The 19,873-nt window shown below is 46.9% G+C and overlaps 1 protein-coding gene across 8 annotated transcripts in view; it reads left to right on the top strand.

Annotated features, from left to right (window-relative positions):
• Nucleotides 1-19,873, top strand: part of EFR3B (EFR3 homolog B) — an 89,236-nt gene that overhangs the window by 36,980 nt on the left and 32,383 nt on the right. For all 8 annotated transcript variants that reach the window (XR_014138300.1, XM_081797112.1, XM_081797110.1 and 5 more), the window contains 2 exons: nt 344-471; nt 9,214-9,364. Coding sequence is in view for 7 of the 8 variants with exons in the window: in XM_081797110.1 (XP_081653236.1) it covers nt 344-471; nt 9,214-9,364 (279 nt within the window). In the remaining variant the exon portion in view is untranslated. The remainder of the gene's footprint in view (nt 1-343; nt 472-9,213; nt 9,365-19,873) is intronic.

Below are 19,873 nucleotides of genomic sequence, written 5' to 3'. Positions count from 1 at the left end.
ACACACACACACGCACACACGCACACACGTATACACATGTGCATATATACACTCATGTATATATACATGTACACATGTATCCACATACATACATACATAATATATACATTTATACCAGCATTCTAATTTATAGCTGGCACACTCTGAGCTAAGCTGTGTGTTCCTGGAGGCAGGAACCATGTTTTAATCATCTCTGTATCCCTAACCCCACATGGGGGGTTTGTCACATACATAATGGCACTCTGCAAAATGATGATTAAATTGACATATTATTTAGCTTTAGACTTGAACCCTTCTAGCCATGGAATGGTCACGGTGAGATATGATGGCCTGTCTTTTACAGGATGGCCTGGTGAAGACCAACATGGAGAAGCTGACCTTCTACGCCCTCTCAGCTCCAGAGAAGCTGGACCGAATTGGCGCCTACCTCTCTGAGAGGCTCATCCGTGATGTGGGTCGTCATCGATACGGGTAAGAGTGTGAGAAAGTGAGAGAGATACTTTCAGAAGTGATGTTATATTTTTAGGGCAAAACATAGGGTCCTTTTATGAAAATGATAGCAGACTTAGTCATTGAACAGACAGGGAGAAAGGAGACTGGGCCTGAGGGAGCTTCTTCCAATGGCAGGTAAAATTTGAGGCCATTGCCAAGATGCAGGAAGAAGGGGATATTGGCTTCCTAGGAGCACCTCTTTTAGCATCCATTTTCCCGTCGTGTATCTATCCAGAAGCCCTCACCCACAGTCTAGGGCCTTGAAAAGTTGGTCTAGGGGTGCCTGTGGCTCAGATGGTTAAGTGTCTGCCTTCGGCTCAGGTCATGATCCCAGGGTCCTGGGATCAAGCCCCACATTGGGTTCCCTGCTCAGCGGGGAGCTTGCTTCTCCCTCTCCCTCTGCTTCTCCCCCTGCTCATGTTCTCTCTCTCTCTCTCTATCTCTGTGTCTCAAATGAATAAATTAAAAAAATCTTTAAAAAAAAAAAAGTTGGTCTAGTCCAGAATCTGCCATTATTCTCATCAAACCAAAAAACTTACAGTCTTAAAAAGCAAGGAAGAGGGGGCACTTGGGTGGCTCAGTCGGTTAAGTGTCCGACTCTTGATTTCAGCTCAGGTCATGATCTCAGGGTCGTGAGATCTAGCCTCACGTCATGCTCCTGGCTGGACACGGAGCCTGCTTGGGATTCTCTCTCTCCCTCTCCCTCTGCTCCACCCACCTCTCTCTCTAATTAAAAAAAAAAAAAAATCGAACAATAAATATTAAACAAAAAAAGGAGGGAGGAACCATCTACATTTTAGTGAGAAGGCAAGGTTAGGGGTAATTTGTCCATTAAAAATGCACATAAATGAAATATTTATCAATCTGAGAGGAAAGGACTTGCTATGTTTAGTAAAGAAAAGAAATCTTAAATGAAGATGACGGATCAATAGATTTAACTGTTTGAAAATTTAAATATTTTGACGTCAAAAAAGAAGCCATCAAAATTTAAAAGACAACCAAAATAAGTGTTTTGAAAGAATAAGACAAAAGATTCAAACTCATCTATTAGTAGCATATGACAAATGGTGGGGCTGGAGTGGGGAAACTGAGTCACTAAAAACTGTGAAGCCAGGGCCCCAAATAACCAACTCACAGAAACAGGAAGGAGAAATAATGATAGTCAATAAACTTATAAAGATGTGGCTTGAAATACTAAGGTACCATCTTCACTTAGCAAACAGATAAAAAAAAAAGTATTTCTAGTACTAACCAAGGAATGGCAACATGAGGGGCCGTTTCATACTTTTCTAGAATAAGTGCAAATTGATTGAACCTTTTTAGACCATGATTTTGAAATATAAGTCAAGTCTTCAAAAACATTTATGCCCTTTGATCCAGTAAATTCTTTTTCTATTTTTCTATCCCAAGAAATCAATCTTAAATATAAACTAGCTTTACACACAGAGATGTTCATTATGGTCTTTTTTATAATAATGAAATAGTGGAAATTAATGTCCAATAAGAGGAAAATAGTTTAGTGAATTACAATGTTTCTCACTTCGTGAAATGTTATCTATTCAATAGAAAGTATCTTTATAAACATGCTTTCCCCATAATAATGGAAATGCCTTAAGGAAATGAAAAATAGAATATGTAATTACATATGCAGTGTTTTACAATCAAGTTAAAAAATAAACAACAAATATCGATGCCTAGAAAATATAGTAAAAACAAATATGCCATAAATGCTAAGAGTGCTCATTTTTTGAGCCGTGTGGTTGGGTTTTTGTTTGTGCGGGCCTGCTGTGTTTGCTGCCCTACCCACACCCCAATTTGGAGCAAAGCTGAATATAAGAGAACCCAAAGGCATCCTTGGCGGCATTGCTGATGGGGCGGAGGGCGGGGTAGACCTAGGGCAATTGTTCCCAAGTCCTGTTGCTTCTGTTCTCCATACATCCATCCTGTAATTTCCTCTGCTTCTTCCTTTATCCTGCAGCTGACTCCAGATTATGTCAACATTAGAAATTCTCTCCCTGCTTCGTCTCTCCTGTTCTGGTCCTCTCAGACGAGTACTGCTAGCTATGACCTTCAGAACACAGATCTGGCTCCTTTAGAATAAAATCCAAGCTCCTCAGCTTGACTCCTACAACCTGCCCCTAACTCGCCAGGCTCCCCCAGCCATGCCCGCCTCCCCCAGCCATGCCCGCCTCACCTGCCGTGCCTACTCTAGATCCACTCCAGACGGACCCCCTGGCTCTCTGAGCCTCACGCCTCTGGGGCAGTGCTGTCTCCCCTCAATCCCCATCATGGGCCCCTGGCATGGCCCAGCAGCCCTACCACCTGCCAAGCTCCCTTCCTCCTGGTGAGGAAGCCAGAGAGAGCACTGGAGTGAAAAGGTTTGCATTGTGCTGATAAGGTATAGACCTCCCACCTCTGCAGGACCCACCCGCGAATCTGAAATCAAGCCATCCCTAGGAGTAACAGCAAGACTGGAAACAATACATTTCTATCATTATTTTATAAAATAAAATTAAGTTACATGCTCGATAAAGAGGGTACAAATATACTGTACGTGCTGATTATATAAATCGCCTTGACATATTGTAAAGCATGCTCAAGCAAGTAAAAATGACTTCATCCTAAATTGAACCTAAAACTAATATGCTAGCAATAACATTAAACATTTAATACTAATTTTATCTGCCCTCTCTGCAGTGATGGTTCTCTCGATAAAAATGTCCTATAGCTAACAGGCCAATTAGGATCATTCCACTGCCCTTAGAACTGCAATTCAAAATTGGTATCATTCTGTTAAAAATAGTCCTCGCAGCATCTAAGTATTTAAAGCCTTGAAGGCCTCACTGGAAGCTTTAATCATAAACATTTGGAGAAGAAAAGTCTGTTAGATCTGATCTCCTATTCTCTCTCCTTGCCTGCCCCATCTTGCCCTGCGCAGTGCTATGCACATCATTATGATCTTCCTTGTCATTAGTAAGTTCCTGATGGCAGCTTTGGAAGCGCAAAATATTCGCATGCAGACAAGTCTGAGGGGCTGTGTCTCCCTGTCATCATGCAGGTGTCTGTATTTACGGTTTGATTATATGGACGTGAACTTGGGGGTTGGCCTTTATCTGTGTTTAGCATCAGGGATGATAACCAAATGTGGACAGAGAGAGGCTAAGGTGTGAATTCCGAGGTACTGTTCATTGACGCGAACTATGTTGGGCAGAGATGTGCGAAGCAGCAAAAAGTGAGATTTCCTCCTATTTTTCTTCTTCTTTGTACATTTTCCTTCCAGTTCAGCCCAACTGCTAGAACACCTTAGACACTGGGGAGCAAGGGAGTTACTGAGAGTGCTTCGTGAGACTCAGGGTCGGTTGGCAGTGACCACGGAGCTCTGACCACATATAGAGTGCTGGATTGGATTCTGTCAGGTTCCCCAGTGCCTGGAGCCCTGGAGGGTAGAGATGCCCAAGCCAAAGAAGGATGGGCTACTCCTTGAGGAGCGTGACCCCAGAGCTGATTTGGCAGGACTCCTAAGAGACACACATTTCCCAGAAGGAGCCTGAACGTGGTTGGAGGACGGTGCTGAACCTGCAGGCAGAGATATTGCAGATTCCTACTAGAAAAGGAGGTTCATTCTTCCCCTCCCTCGGCTGAGGTCAGCCCCTACTTCTGAGTTCCCAGAAGTTTCTGTCCAGGAGTGGGGCTGACCAAGTACATTCCAACTGCCTAGAATAAGAGGTTCTTTGTCAAGGCAACTGACCTTTGAGTGATTCTTGGGCAGTGACTGGGCTTGCTAAAGCTGTCCCCGCTCTCCAGCCTGCTGGTCTCCATCTCTGACTTAGCCTTTCCTCTCCAACCTGCCCTGTTCCCAAGCTCTATACACCTGCTCCTCCTTTCCTGGAGCTCAGGGCCTCTTGACTGAGCACAAGGTGTTCAAGCAGAACCAGCTGCCTATTCTAGACTTCAATAGGAGACACTTCTTGCCTCATTCCCTGTGTATTTTCCTCAGTTGTTATAACTCTCCTCCTGCCTTGGCCATTGTCCCTGAGCTCCTGTTGTTATCACCTGTCAGGTGTCCTCTCCTGGTGTCGGTTGCTGCCCGTGAACCTGATTCTATCCCAGATTCCTTGGGTTCTGCCTTCCTCACCTGCTGGGAACCCCTACGAGGACATCCAACCCTTGGCTGTCACCTGCTGCTGTCGTCTGTACCTGCTCTTGCCCTTCCCCCTCATCCTGCTCCTAGTACTCAGGCCAGCTCAGTTTCCCAGACCTATTACTACACTGGACTCCTTCCAGAACACGGAGCCCAGATCAGATTTCTGCTGAGACCAACCCGTCTGGCCGTGGTCCTGTTGAGCAGCCATCATCCTGAGAAGCCCACACTCTATTTTCCTTGAGAGTATGGGCCCAACTACAGGATCTACCCGGGAAGGTTATGGTAAGGTAGGACCAACACAGAGAGCGTCTAACCTTCTAAGATACTTGGAAAAATTCAAGTTCATAATTACAATCCTTCCATCCTTAGTATTGGGGCCCAACATGGGGAAGAAAGAATAGCATATTCAAAGAAGTAGGCCTTAAACTTCCTGACTTTTCAGTGTCTCTTTCTACCATAATTTTCACTTCCCATCAAAATTTCCACTCCTGATTAGTAGCCAATTGCTTTTTATTTTATTTTATTTTTTTTTAAAGATTTTATTTATTTATTTGAGAGAGAGAGAGTGAGAGAGCACAAGAGGAGGGAGCGGGAGAGGGAGAAGCAGACTCCCCGCTGAGCAGGGAGCCCGATGCGGGACTCGATCCCGGGACTCCAGGATCATGACCTGAGCCGAAGGCAGTCGCTTAACCAACTGAGCCACCCAGGCGCCCTTTATTTTATTTTTTTATTCATTCAGTCATTTTGTTAGCAAAAGATGGTTTTTCCTTATTAGGATTTTTGGGGATTTTTTTTTTTACAGGAAAAGGAAAAAGCAGCGATCTAAACTCTGGAATTTGGGAAGCCTTCTAGTTTCTTCTCTTGCCAAACCCCACCCCACCTCTTCCTTTCCCTCATTTAAACTCTGTGAACTAAGGTTGAAGCCCTTCATACATAAGATGCTGGGGATGATTCATGAGAGAAGAGAATCCTACTCTGCCTGCCCCCGTTTCCCACCCGCCGTGTTTGGTTGCCCGAATGTGGCCCGGTTTGTGTGCAAGGAAAGTGTGTCTCCTTTGGAAGGGCCCCAGCCAGGCTGCCCCCCAAGCAGTCCAGGTTTCCTGGACTGTGACGCTGATGGCCTCTGAAGAGCAAGGCCAGCACCAGCCCCCACTCATCCCCACCCCCACCCCAGCAGGGACTGGGGGGGCTCCTGTTTGCTCCAGGAGCTCAGAGACCCAAGGCTGGCTTTGTATTTGAAAGACATTCTGTAGATAAGAGCATGACTTGATCCCTTTGTAAACATGCCCAGAGATGACTATTTAATAGTGCTTAATAATATTAAGTAATAATTTAATAATAGTAGACTCAGTTCACCAAACATTTTTTAAAAATGGATAGGAAGGGGCGCCTTGGTGGCTCAGTCATTAAGCGTCTGCCTTCGGCTCAGGTCATGATCCCAGGGTCCTGGGATCGAGCCCCCACATCGGCCTCCCTGCTCTGCAGGAAGCCTGCTTTCCCTCTCCCACTCCCCCTGCTTGTGTTCCTGCTCTCACTCTCTCTCTCTCTGTCAAATAAACAAATAAAATCTTTAAAAAAAATAAAAATTAAAATGGATAGGAAAATTTCAGAGCAGGGAGGCTGTTTTCCTTATGATTGCTCAGTATAAAAGTTAGCTCAAGGGTACCTAAGAAATGGTATCTGATGTCTTTAAAAAAAGAACATTGAGGGGACGCCATGACTGCTGTTACTTTGTAGGTTTGGATTTGCAAAGCTGGCTCAGATGCGAGGCGGTTTGGACACACGATGCCTGAGACCCAACAGCTGCCCCAGGAGGCATCGTGCAGCCTTGGCTTGTGGCCTCGTGGTACCTCCAGAAAGCACCTTGTAGTCATAGCTTTTATCTATTTCTTTTCATTTAACCAAACTTTGTTTTAAAAAAGAAGATAAAGCAACTAGCTAATCAAAGGCTTTTCAAATATCTGCCTACCATTCAAAGATGTTTATGATTGGGACGGAGGCATAAAGGAGAACAAATCCTTTAATCCATTCTTTATTATATGTCTGGCGTACGAACCTGGCTTTCTAGCATCAGGCAGCTTTCACACTTTAAAAGCTTGCGCTGACAGCTCTACCATAAGCTTTAAGACGGGTGTTTTGCTACTTGCTTTTGACTTGGAGGCATTAACCTGATTCCTCAGCACCTCTGTTAGGTTTGGGAGTTCTCTGCCCACTTGACCTGTCCTGCATTTCTGTGTATCAAGAAGGACTCTTCTAGTCCACATGGTTTGGCTTAACAAGTAGAAGGATCGACACCCCGGAATGGGCACGGGAGCGCATTCACGAGTCCATGGAGTCTTGTGATGCTCTCCCCGTCACAGGATAGAATCCCTTCCAGCTCTTCTTCACCTTCCTATGAGGTCGGTCGCTGATTTGCTTTGGATTGCTCAGGATTCGCTTTTATTTGCACCACTGGGTTTCCAAAGCGCTCCTAAGCCTGATTATTACGTATCTGGGTTATTTGTGTAAAAATACCGTGGCTCCAGCCATATGGAAGGGGTTTTGTTCCAGCCTGGCGATGTGGGCTCTGCACCGTGAGGGTCGTCCAGGGACTTCCATGCCTGGGACTCCAGTTGTTACCACTCCTCAACCTCAGGAAGAGGGGAAGAGAGGACACGGAGGCCAATCCTGTCTTCTAAGCAAGTGACGCCAACGTTGTTCACCTCACTTTCCCTCATTTTAATGGCAACATTTTAGTCACGTGGCCTCAGCTAGCAGCAAGAGGGTCTGGGAACTGATCCCCGTGAGCAGCCACAAGCCCCCCTAAAATTCCAAATTACGAGGGAAAAGGAGGGAAAGAGATTCCAGGGGAGACGTCTAGCATTCTGCCTTAGAAACCTAACTCCCTAAAGAAAATTACAAAGATTTCAACTAGAATGACGTTGGACAGATTTGCAGCAGCTTCTTCATTAGAAGTTAAGCAATAACCTTTTCTAATGAACATCTACTCTGTTTTCTTTTTCTTTCTTTCTTTTTCTTTAGACAGAGAGTGGGGGGAGGGGCAGAGGCAGAGGCAGAGGGAGAGAGAGAATCTTAAGCAGGCTGCCCGCACAGCACGGAGCCCAACGCGGGGCTCGATCTCACAACCCTGAGATCATGAGCTGAACTGAAATCAAGAGTCAGATGCTCAACCGACTGAGACATCCAGGCGCCCCTACTCTGTTTTCTTTAGTGTGCAAGTGCCTTGTAAGTGGGGCATGCACCCTTCTTGGTGTGCCTCACCTGATCACATGCTCATGTGGCCACCGTGGAACATGTGTCGGGTTTGGGCTCAGACATGCACTCCTAGTTCTCAGTAGGAATTTGATTCGTGGCATTTTTTCTTGGGATTCAAGAGAGGCATTGAAGAAGACAACCACCAGCCAGGATCATCAGGGGTTGGCCTGCGAAGGCTAGTTTGGGAAGGATTGGGTATTTTTAGCCTGGAGAAGAGAAGAGCAAGAAAAATGGGATTGCTCTTTTCAAGTGGTTGAAGGACAGGCAGGTAGAAGGTGTAGCCCTGTTTTTTACTGCTCCCTAAAGTAGAATTGTGAATAAAGGACAAAGTTATTAGGGTTTAGCTTAAAATATGAAGAAGTGTTTATTTAGTTGTCGAGAAACGGGATGAGCTGACCTGTCGAGTACGCTCGTCATTGGGTGCTGCGTATTTCTGGTTTCTGAAGGTGTTCACTCAGGTTTGAGACTGTAGAAGGAATAAGTAGTTAGGGCCTCAGAATCATCTCCATTAGGAAAAAATAGTAATTTTATTCCGTGTTCATCTTATCCTCTGCGAGGTACAGATGCTTCCTAGGTATGGTATGTGTCACTTAAATATGGTAATACCATCAACCATATTGTGTGATGATCATAGGACTTCCAAGGTCTTCACATGCAATACCTGCAGGTTTTATATTCCTTAACCTTTGCAGTTGATTGGTCCTCAGGCCCATCTCAGATTCTTCATAAACGTTCTTCCTAAAGTTCTCTCTTTCTCCCCACTAGAGCCATCTCTCTCCTTCTTTGGAACTCTGTGGGAAGTCCTCCATGATTTTCTTGTGGTGTTTCTTATCTTCCCTTTACAGATATCCCTTTACAGACATCTTTACAGGAGATATCTGTGCTTTTATCTTGTCCATCTAACTCTAGGCTCCTTGAGTCGAAGGCCTTCTTCCTCCTTACACCCCTGCACTAAGACAGAGTATTTCCCCCGTGGGTGCTCAACAAATACTTGACCTCAGATCGAGTAATTCTTTGATCTCACTGGGTTTGGGTTCAGAATTTGCTCTTCCGAGCATCAATCCTTTCTGCTTGTATCTACTCATGAGATGGTACACCTCGTCTGTCCTTATGTTCTTCATCTGTAGAATGAGTGGCTAGGGAGAGCTGGTCTCCAGGCTGGTTCCTGCTGATTCTTGGTGCTGGGCTGGAGTGGGCACTAGTTGGAATGGCTGTCCAGACATCACCCAGATGCTGGCCAGGTGGTCACTGTGCTAATTGTCCCAGTCATGCAATGAGGGTGGAAGGGGCGTGAGACCCAGTGACGGTATTGCTTTCCCCAGGTACGTGTGCATTGCCATGGAGGCCCTGGACCAGTTGCTCATGGCCTGCCATTGCCAGAGCATTAACCTCTTCGTGGAGAGCTTCCTCAAGATGGTGGCCAAGCTGCTGGAGTCGGAGAAGCCCAACCTGCAGATCCTCGGCACCAACTCAGTAAGGAGCCACCTGGGGGCTGGGGAGGACGGGGGTGGGGGTGGGCGTGGAGGACGTCTGGGTCAGCCTTGCTATAATCCATTCTTATTTGGATTCTGACCCTAAGTATAACTCACCTCTTATCTTCGTGTCCATCTTTGCATGAATAAAGGGCTATCTGGTTTTTTAACTTAAATAAATATATAACAAACAAAATAAATTTTAAAGATAAAATTCACCATAGTAAAGCATATGATTCAGTGGTTTTTTAATATATTCACAAGGTTGTGCAACCACCACCACGATCTACCGTATTTATCTTTAGACGGGTGATCTTCAAACGTTTTTTAGTCATGGATTTTTTTTCCCCCTGAAATAATTTTAAGTGGGGCCCCAATGGATATAAAAATAGATGGAAAGGGAGCCATTCCTTTGAGGGCAGGGGGTGTCCTGTGCCCTCACAGCTTGGCCCCCGACTCCATGGGGCACACTTTGAAAGCTGTCCAGCTAGTGCTTCTCTCAAAGAACCACAGGACAGAGGCATCAGATAAGTGGAAAGATCACGGGGAAGCAGGAAATGGGGCTTCTGGCTTAGTTCTGCCCTTGCCCCGCCGGTTGACCTTGAGTGGGCTATCCTTTATGGACCTGTCTTTCCATCCATACAGGGAGCCAACTGAACTTGCTCCAAGCTCTGTAATGCTGGTCTCCCTACAAGGCGCTGCTCTCACGAGAGGCTATGGTTTGGGGGGATGTCGAATGTGATGTGTCAAAAACTCCCTGCTTCATATTTATCTCTATATCCTCGAATATCCTGGTGGCTTTCTTCAACGTCTTGCCCTTGGTCCTCCTCCCTCCCCTTCGGGGCATACTTTCAGCTCCAGGCCTCTGAGCAGCTTGGTGTTAAAAGCCCTGAAAGGCACCTATTTGACGGACATCACAAAAGACAAGTCAGAGGTGTGTGCCCTCTTCACCTTCCCAGCTGGGCTTTTCTGAATTTTTATCGCACAGATCACAACTGCTTTCCTGTTCTACCTGAGTTGATTTCCCCAGAAGAAGAGAGTCTTTAAATTTTAATTTTCAGGCCCCAAACTAGCAACTGTGGCTTTCCCTTTCCTCTCCCTGGAAACCAGCTGCCTTTGACAAATTACATATACAGTAGCTGAGGGTGAAGTCTTTTGTCAGGTTGCCCCGGCAACAGCTTTCGATTCTGTTTCATTTGTCCTGTTTAAGATAACTATAGTCTAGGAGAGAACATCTGAATGGAAAATAAGCCAGTCATGCATCCAGAGGGCCTCTCCCCATGGGGAACGCAAAAGCAGGTGGCTGCCAGAACTGCCTTTCCCCACAGCCAGACCAGGCCCAGGATAGGTGTTTTGTTCACTGCAGCCTTGCAAATTCCTAGATTCCCCATCACAGCGAATCACTGCCTCAGCACGGAGTGAGTCAGCTCATGATTCCTGTGCTGCACACCATGAAGGTTATATAAGGACAAGCGATTCTGAGTAAGTGAAGTCACATAATTACAATAGATTCAAAGTCCAGCTTTGGAGGCAGCTTTTGCTAGTGGTACCCCTCATCCAGATGCTCTTTCCAGCTCTCAAAGACTGGGACCTCCACAAACCTCCGAGAGAATGCTGTTCTTTTGCTCCTCATCATCTTAGAACTGCCAGCCTGCTAGCACTTGATGTGGTCCTAGAGAGTCTAGCCTAGGTGTTTCAACTGGTTTTCATGGGGCTTCGAGGTCTCGTGGGGGCAAAGGAGGACCTGGGAGGAGGACTAGAAGGATCCTGTATGGAAGTTTGCAGCCTTTCATTTGGATAAAGGGTTTTGCTGCTAGGAAATTAACAGGAAGACATGGAAAGAGGGGGAAAGAGAAAGGAAGCTTCCCATGTGATGCTAGCAGCAGATTTGGGGACCCCTGACACACTGCAGCCTTAAACCTGTGCAGGGCTCCTCTCTTCCTCCCTTCCTTCCTTTCTTCCTTTCTTCATCCCTAATAGATGTTCATCCAGCTTGTACTTGATCACCACAAGGATGACGTTGTGTTGAGACTTGTCACAAAATCCAAATTTGCTAATACCACTCCTGCACATTGCATGCAGTAAAGTGTGATTTTTAAAAATCTAAGCGATGCTTTCAAGCCCTTAATGAGAATATCGGAGTTTTGGAGGATGATGAGTGGCCAGGAAAATCTGGAGAAGATGAGGAGCCAGGGCCAGCTAAGCTCAGTTTACTTGTTTGGGTATTTGCATTTGTGTTCCTGCCTTATTGCCTGATGGGTCCAAATGTGTATCCCAGGGACAGTGAAGTGAGTATGTGTCCTGACCTTTTGAGATCACTCACTGATGATAAACTGAAAATATTAAATCTGAAAATGCCGAGGTCCCCTATGTGACCAATCCAGTGTATTAACCTAATGTATACAAATAGTAAATTCTTAAGAAGATTCATGGACTACAGTTTGCACTTTTGTCCCTGCATCACAACGTATACAAAAATTAACTAAAAATAGACAAAGACCTAAATGTAAGAGCTGAAACTATAGAACTCTTAAAAGAAACTATAGGATTATGTGTTCATGATCTAGGATTTGGCAATGGATTCTTAGGTACAACATCAAAGGCAGAAACAACAAAAGAAAAAACAGACAAGTGGACTTCATCAAATTAAAAACTTCTGCGCATCCAATGACACTACAGAGAAAAGTGAAAGGCAACCAAAGAACAGGAGAAGATATTTACAAATCATATATCTGATGAGGGTCCAACAAGCAGAATGTATGAGAAATTCTTACAACTCAACAACAGAAAGACAACCCAATTAAAAAATGGTTCAGGATTTGAATAGACATTTCTCCAAAGGAGATCCACAGATGGCAAAGATGCATATGAAAAGATGCTCAACAGGGGCGCCTGGGTGGCTCAGTCATTAAACGTCTGCCTTCGGCTCAGGTCATGATTCCAGGGTTCTGGGATCGAGCCCCACATCGGGCTCCCTGCTCAGCAGGAGGCCTGCTTCTCCCTCTCCCACTCCCCCTGCTTGTGTTCCTTCTCTCGCTGTGTCTCTGTCTGTCAAATAAATAAATAAAATCTTTAAAAAAAAAAAAGAAAAGATGCTCAACATCACTAATCATTAGGGAAATACAAGCCCGAATCGCAGTGAGATACCAACTCACAGCCACTAGGATGACCATAAAAAAAAAAAAAAAAAACTATAAATGACAAGTGTTGGCAAGAATGTGTAGAAATTGAAACCCTCATACATTGCTAGTGAAAAATACAATGGTGTAGGTACTGTGGAGAACAGTTAAGTGGTTCCTCAAAGTTAAACAGATAGAATTACCAGATGACTCAGCAGCAATTCTTCCTAGTGACATACCCCCAAAGAACTGAAAACAGGTACTCAAACAAATACTTGGACACAAATGGTCACGGAAACATATCTGCCACAGCCAAAAGATGGAGACAACCCAAAGGATCACGTAGCATGTGATTCCATTTAGATGAGATGTCCAGTCTCTGTAAATTCACAGATGCAGGAAGCAGCGTAGTGGCTGCCCAGGGCTGGGGAAGCGGGGAGAGGGGGTGACCGCTTAGTGGGTACTGGGGTTCCTTTGAGGATGATGAAATGCTCTCGCTGCAAAATGTGAACGTATTAAACGCCACTGAATTGTGCACTTTAAGAGGGTTAACTTTAGGTTTTGTGAATTTTCCCTGAATTTTTTAAAACCACACTTTCAGGAGCGCCTAGGTGGCTTAGTTGGTTAAGCGTCTGCCTTTGGCTCAGTTCATGATCCCGGGGTCCTGGGATTGAGTCCCTAGAGCCCCTAGTCGGACTCCCTGCTCAGTGGGGAGTCTGCTTCTCCCTCTGCCTCTGCCCCTCCCCCTGCTTGTGCTTTCTCTCCATCACTCTCTCTTTCTCAAATAAATAAAAATAAAAATAAAACCGCACTTTCAGCTCTAAGCAGCCCAAGGTCGATGGCAGAGGTGCTTGTGTTTTCGCTGAACCACCGCCTTAGGTCAGGCTCTCGGAGGCGCTGCAGGGAAGGGCGGCTTCCTTCCCGGCGCTGGACGGATGCAGGAGCCCAGAGCCCTCTCCCTCCAGGAAAACAGATTTCCCGCTGGGACTTGTCTGTGTCTCGTCCTTCCCGTCTTGCCCTCCCACCAGTCCCCTCCAGACCTCACCTCCAGGATGCCCTCCTTTCTCTCCCAGGTTCGGCTGCCACGGGTGCTCCCTTTCTTTGACTCCCTCCTGGACCCAGTGCGAGCCATCGCCCTCCACCTGCCTTTGCCTCCCTGTCCCTTGGCCACACTGCCCTCCCCACCCGAATGGCCTGGTTCAGGGAAGTGCCTCCCAAAACCACAAGACGTGTGGGTTGGGGACTCTGCAGATAGATGCTGCACAATTTTATTTGGGCTTTCAGGGTGGCTCCTTAGTCCATATTTTTGGCCACGCCCTTACTTACCTTCTCCGTGGTCTCTACAAACCTTCCTTTTTTCTCCTCAAATTCCCTCCCATATTGGCTTCCTCGGTGTCAGAGGCAGCTTTGCCTTCTTCTGTCCCTGAGGAAATAGGTGGGGTTCCCTCAACTTCCCGTGTCCACCTTCCTCCCCAGAAGAGTCCCATCTGGTCAGGGGCCTTCCTCCATCCATTCTCTCTCTCCTCCAGGTTCTTTATGCTTCCCCTTCTCTGGTTCCTTCCCTCAGTCGACACGCAAGTTCCTGTCTCTTCCAGTGTCAATATAAACAAAGTCAGTAAACAAACCCACAAGAAAAAACAATACGTTCTACATAACTGCAAAATACCTTTAGCTCACCTGACAAAATGAACAATCATTCCCTGATGTTTTTTTAACAGTTAGTGCAAATCCAAATTTCCCTAATAGTCCCCAAATTGTCTTTTATTGCTATCGGTCAAATCCTCCGAATTCAGTAAAGATGATGCACTCACGTGGTCTTCTGTGGCTCTTTGCCTGTCCCCAGCCCTCTCCTGCCCAGCTTTGCTTTTCACGACACTGACTTTTTGGAGAGACCAGGTTAGTTGCTCTGTGGAAGGCCGCACATTCTGGGTTTGTCTGGTTACTTGCTTATGGCACTGTTTCTTTTGATCTCCTGCTGCCTGGAATTCCCGCAAACCAGAATAATAACAGGAACACAAATGTCTGGGGTCTCACTTTTTTATGGATGCCATCCCAGGTTAAGGTGGTGTCAGCCAGTTCTCTCCATTTTAAAAGTACATTTTGGGGGCGCCTGGGTGGCTCAGTTGTTAAGCGTCTGCCTTCGGCTCAGGTCATGATCCCAGGGTCCTGGGATCGAGCCCCGCATTGGGCTCCCCGCTCCACGGGAAGCCTGTTTCTCTCTCTCCCTCTCCCCCTGCTTGTGATCCTGTTCTCACTGTGTCTCTCTCTGTCAAATAAATAAATAAAATCTTAAAAAAAAAAAAAAAAAGTACATTTTGTCTTTGCCAGTAGAAATCTATGGAAACCAGGCGAGTAACCCACTCCCCACTCATCTTTCAGCTGATATTTTACCTTTGATAGCACTTCTCCCTGTTGACTGCATCTTCTTCAGGCTCCCCTGACTTCCCTGGCCCCGTCACCCCAGCTCTTCCCATCTGGTTCATCCTTCTTAGCTCCTGTGGTTGACTGAGTAATGGACCCCCAAGAATGTCCACGTTCTAATCCCTGGAACCCGGGAATGCTACCTGAAATGACAAAAGGGACTTGCAGATATGATCAGGTTGAGGATCTTGGGATGGAGAGGTTTTCCTGGATTCTCCAGGTGGGTCCGATGGTTATAGGCGGGAGACAGGTGGGTCAGAGTCAGACAGAAGGTGAATGATGATGGAAGCAGAGGGAAAGAGAGAAAGACTTGAAATGCTACTCTGCTGGCCTGAAGATAGAGGAAGGGGGCCATGGGCCAAAGGATGTAGGTGGCTTCTGGAAGCTAAAAAGGCAAAGAAATGCTCCCATGAAGCCTCCAGAATGCACACAGCCTTGCAGACCCATTTTAGACTTCTGATCTCCAGAACCACTGATAATAAATGTGTGTTGCTTTACGCCACTAAATTGTGGTAATTTATTACAGCAGCAATCGGAAATGAACAGTTTCCTGCAATGATTCTCTTCCTCTGTGTGCCCCTGAAATGTCTGTGGTCTCCACGGTTGATGCCTCATCTTCTCATTCTGTATGCTCCCCCTGGACAATTCATCAGCTCTTGCGGTTTTGACTGTCATCTGTAGGCTGGAAATGCTCCCCCATCCAACACCAGGGCAGAAACCACTGCTAGAAACCCATGAGCTAGATAGAAGTGGGCTCCTTGGAGGTGGATCAAGTCAGAGTTATGAGGTCAGCTGCATGGTGCACAGCTTAGGTCACAGTGTGGGGGTCAGCACCGGCAAACCACGGGGATTCTAGAACAGAGGCAGCTCGTACTTCCCTGGACTGTGTTGACCAGGCCAGCACGTGGGGCTGCTCGGGGCTGGAGGGATCACTTTCTTGGGCAGCAAGGGCCAGGCTTTCCCAAGAGACCTTAAAAACGCGTCGGTTTTGCAAAGAATCTTGAAAAGGAGACGGCATTATGTGGGCAGACAGGAGAAGATGTCCTAGGTCTAGGGAATGACCGTGCCTCGGCTGGCGTTGGCAGGACCTGATCACATCACAGTGGAACTGGTTCTCTGGCTTTAGTGAAAAGCGCTCCCGGAAGTTGTTATCAACAAGAGGCAGCTGGAGGACCGGGCAGGGGATGTTACAGTCAAACCCATGCAATGTACAGGATCTGCTTCCCAGCTAGGATTTGTCTCAGTGAAGCTGAGAAGCTGTTCCCGTTTCTCCTGGTGGAGGCGAACACAGCGAGGCAGTCTGCAGTCCTAGGCCCAGGGGAGAGCTGGGGTTCTGTCTGTGCCCAGCATTTTAGACTGCGGTTCTGTCCTTGACGGCAGGAAGTCATGCGGCTCAGAAGGCTCATCTGTATAGGAGGGAAAGGTTAACTTCTGCGTGGAGACACTCAGTTGGCACAGAAGTGAGGCCAACCAGCTCAGCTTCCATTTTCCACACCAGGGAAGAGCTGTTTTTACAATGTCAGTATTTGGAGATTGCTTTCCCTTTATTAACTCAGGCCCTTAGGAACCCTCAGTATTCACATCACTGCGGCTCCCGCCTGCCCGTGCCAAGGAGGGTCGGTGATCTGCCCCAGCAAGCCTGGCACCCTTTGTTGTGTATAAAGAGCTGAAACTTTGATCTTGAAAGGGTGGCCCTAGCGGTGCCTGAGGCCTTTGAAGTGTCACATGTTCAGAATCTTCAATTTGGGGGCACCTGGGGGGCTCAGTCGGTTGAGTGTCTGCCTTCAGCTCCGGTCGGTTGTGATCAAGCCCCGTGTGGGGCTCCTTGCTCAGCAGGGGAGTCTGCTTCTCCTTCTCCCTCTGCCCCTCCTCCCCCTGCTCATGCTCTCTCTCTCTCTCACTCGCTCCCTCACTCTCAAATAAATAAATAAATCTTAAAAAAAAAAAAAGAATCTTCAGTTTGTTGCTATGGAGACCTTCCTCATCATTACTATATCTTAAAAAAATAAAACCAAAAATAAACCCAGCTTTATTATTTCACAATCTTATTCACTAGGCAAGTAGCATTTTAACAAAAGCCATTTGTAAGGTATGAATTAGCAATAACGGGAGCAAAGCAGACAGGAAGTCCCTGCTGTATCATGCATTTTACAAGATAGTGACCAGCCACACAGGTAAATGGACCCAGTGAGAATCCAGGGAGTGTTCGTAGCAAGCCAAAAATGCTCTGGGAGGGGAAATGAGGCTGCAACTGTCAATTGGGATGGGCTATTCATACCAAGCTGCTGAGACAAACTGCCTTTATTAGCCCCATTTTACACATGGGGTAACTGAGGCACAAGAAACTTTAGTAACTTGCTGCAGACAAGCTTTGTAAGTGGAGGCGGAGGGACTCAGCAATGCAGTCTGGCTCCAGACCCCTTCTATAACCGTAGCCCTCTACTGTCTCTCATAAGAGGAATGGAGGCTTTCCTCACATGAAGCCCTAGTGTTCCAACCCCATGTCTGCCAGGTCTTGGTGGACTTCCTCAGTGGGTGTGGGGCCTTGACCAGGTTCCCCATGAAGCACCCCAATTTGACCCTCTGAACCACAATTACCAAAGGTTCCTGTCAGCCTCTGGAAGCCTCAGGAGCAGCTTGGGGTGGGCTGTCTAGGAGGTGTCCCTTGGGGACTCCATAGGTCAACACTCCCTGACCAGGCCATTGGGGCTGGCGTGTCTGAGCAGTTACACTTTCAGACTCGAGGGAGGGAAGCTCCTTCTATCAAGTTATCACACCAAGGGTTCCTAGGGACGCTCAGATATCCTGGTAACAAAAAGTTATCTATTTTACATGACCCATAATGTAATAAACAGGGCACATACCCTCTGTATGGGAGGTTCAGGATGGGCAGCAAGTGCAGTCTCATCACCAGACCTCCTAACAGAGCAAGAGTCCTGGCGAACATGGGAATGGAATGGTTGGCAGCTGCGGCCCACCCCCCTCCCAGGCCGTTTGGGGCCCCAGAGATGGAGCCAAGGCCCAGTCACCTATCCAACCCTTGGTTTAACCCCGAACCACTGTAGTTCAAAGGAGGTGGTCTTCAAAGGAGATGGCCATCTATCCGGCCTTGCTGACCTCCATTACCAACATTTTGCCAGCATCCTGCATAAGCGGTCTCCTTCCCAGCCTGACTGGGAACATTTCCAGAGCTACTGGTCCAGCTTGCCAGTAAAGGGACAAAGGACATAGGGTCTATAGACCCGCTGCCCCAGAACCTCCAGGCTGGAAGTTGCCTAGGGGATGGCTCTTCAGAATGCAGATACCTGGGCCCTACACCCCAGATAGTTGTGTTCACCAGTCCTGGGGTGGCTCAGAATTCTGCATTTTCCACAAGCTCCCCAGGTCATTCCAATGCACGTTAAAATTTTTTAAAAAACCACTGGTAGAGGGCAAAGAGCATGAGAGTATCAGAATTCCCAAGTTTCAGGCCCACCTATCACAGCTGGTTGACCTGAAATAATTCACCTGTGCTCCCTTAGAGCCTCAGTGTCCTTATCTTCACAATGGGAGCAACACAGATCCTGCAAAACTCACTGGTTTGCCAAGAATTACATCAGATAACGCATGTTTTGGTAGGCTGAAAAATCCCCCCCCCAAAAGATGTCCATGTGCCAATCCCTGGAACCTGTGAACATCACTTTGTATGGGGACAGGGTCTCTGCAGATATGAGTAAGCTAAGGATCATGAAATGGAGAGGTTATCCCGGATTAGCCCCGTGGGCCTTAAGTGCAGTCACGAGGGTCTTATAAGAGAGAGAGAGAGGAAGGAGATTTGACACAGAGGAGAAAACAGTGTGAAGACAGAGGCAGAGGCGGGCGTGATGCAGCCCCAAGGAACTCAGAGGATGTGTGAGGTGCCACAGAAATACTGCAGGTGCCATAGAAATATTTAATGTTGTTACGACTTAGAATATAGGTGTTAGCTGCTGCTTTTGCGTATCACTCCCATCCACGTCCAGCAGTAAAGATGGGCTGGGCCTGGTGTGGCTCCACCTGATACAAATTCCTTTCTATAAATAGCTTTTTCTAGGGCCCATGCCTTTTGAATATTTTGACTTCCAAAAGAACAAGGTACGAGTTAAACCAAAGCAAACAAGCTTCACCACAACCATATTTGAAATGTGTTTTTCTGGTCAGGTGGGATGACAAAGTGCAATGAGCAGAGTCTCGGACATGCGAAGAACAGACCACAGGTTGTTGAGTGGTGTCTTCAATGTATTTGTACGCTGCCCCAGCAAGCACTCGTTCGATGACGGTGCGCTGCTGAGTCCTTAGGACCCATAAAAAGTTTAAGCCTCGGGATGCCTGGGTGGCTCAGTCAGTTAAGCATCCAACTCCTGATTTCGGCTCAGGTCATGATCTCCTGGTCGTGGGATCAAGCCCTGCATCAGGCTCTGCACTGGGTGTAGAGCCTGCTTAAGATTCTCTCTCTCCCTCTGCCCTTCCCCCACCTCTTAAAAAAAAGCTTAAGCCTCTTAGAAATAAGAACCTTGCTAATATTAAAACTTGGATACACAGAGTTCCTGTTTTTCCAGGAACTTGGGGAGCTTTTCTTAATTATCTCTAATTTACTCACATTCCTAGGAGATGATGTGCGCATTTTATTTATTTATTTTTTTTAAGATTTTATTTATTTATTTGACAGAGAGAGAGAGACAGCGAGAGAGGGAACACAAGCAGTGGGAGTGGGAGAGGGAGAAGCAGGCTTCTCACCGAGCAGGGAGCCTGATGTGGGGCTTGATCCCAGGACCCTGGGATCATGACCTGAGTGGAAGGCAGACGCTTAACAACTGAGCCACCCAAGCGCCCCGATATGCGCATTTTAAAGAGAAGAAAGCGAATGTTCTGCCAATCTGTCCCTGGTCTTGCAGGGATGGCTGCTGGCTATCCCATAGTCCCACCCGCTTGCCCCTCGGTGCTGTGCTCTG

This window comes from Leptonychotes weddellii, chromosome 10, assembly GCF_054177405.1.
Source record: "Leptonychotes weddellii isolate Sample4059 chromosome 10, ASM5417740v2, whole genome shotgun sequence".
NCBI lineage: Eukaryota > Metazoa > Chordata > Mammalia > Carnivora > Phocidae > Leptonychotes > Leptonychotes weddellii.
Note: the sequence above shows the minus strand (reverse complement) of the source record. Positions and strands in the feature narration are given on the sequence as shown.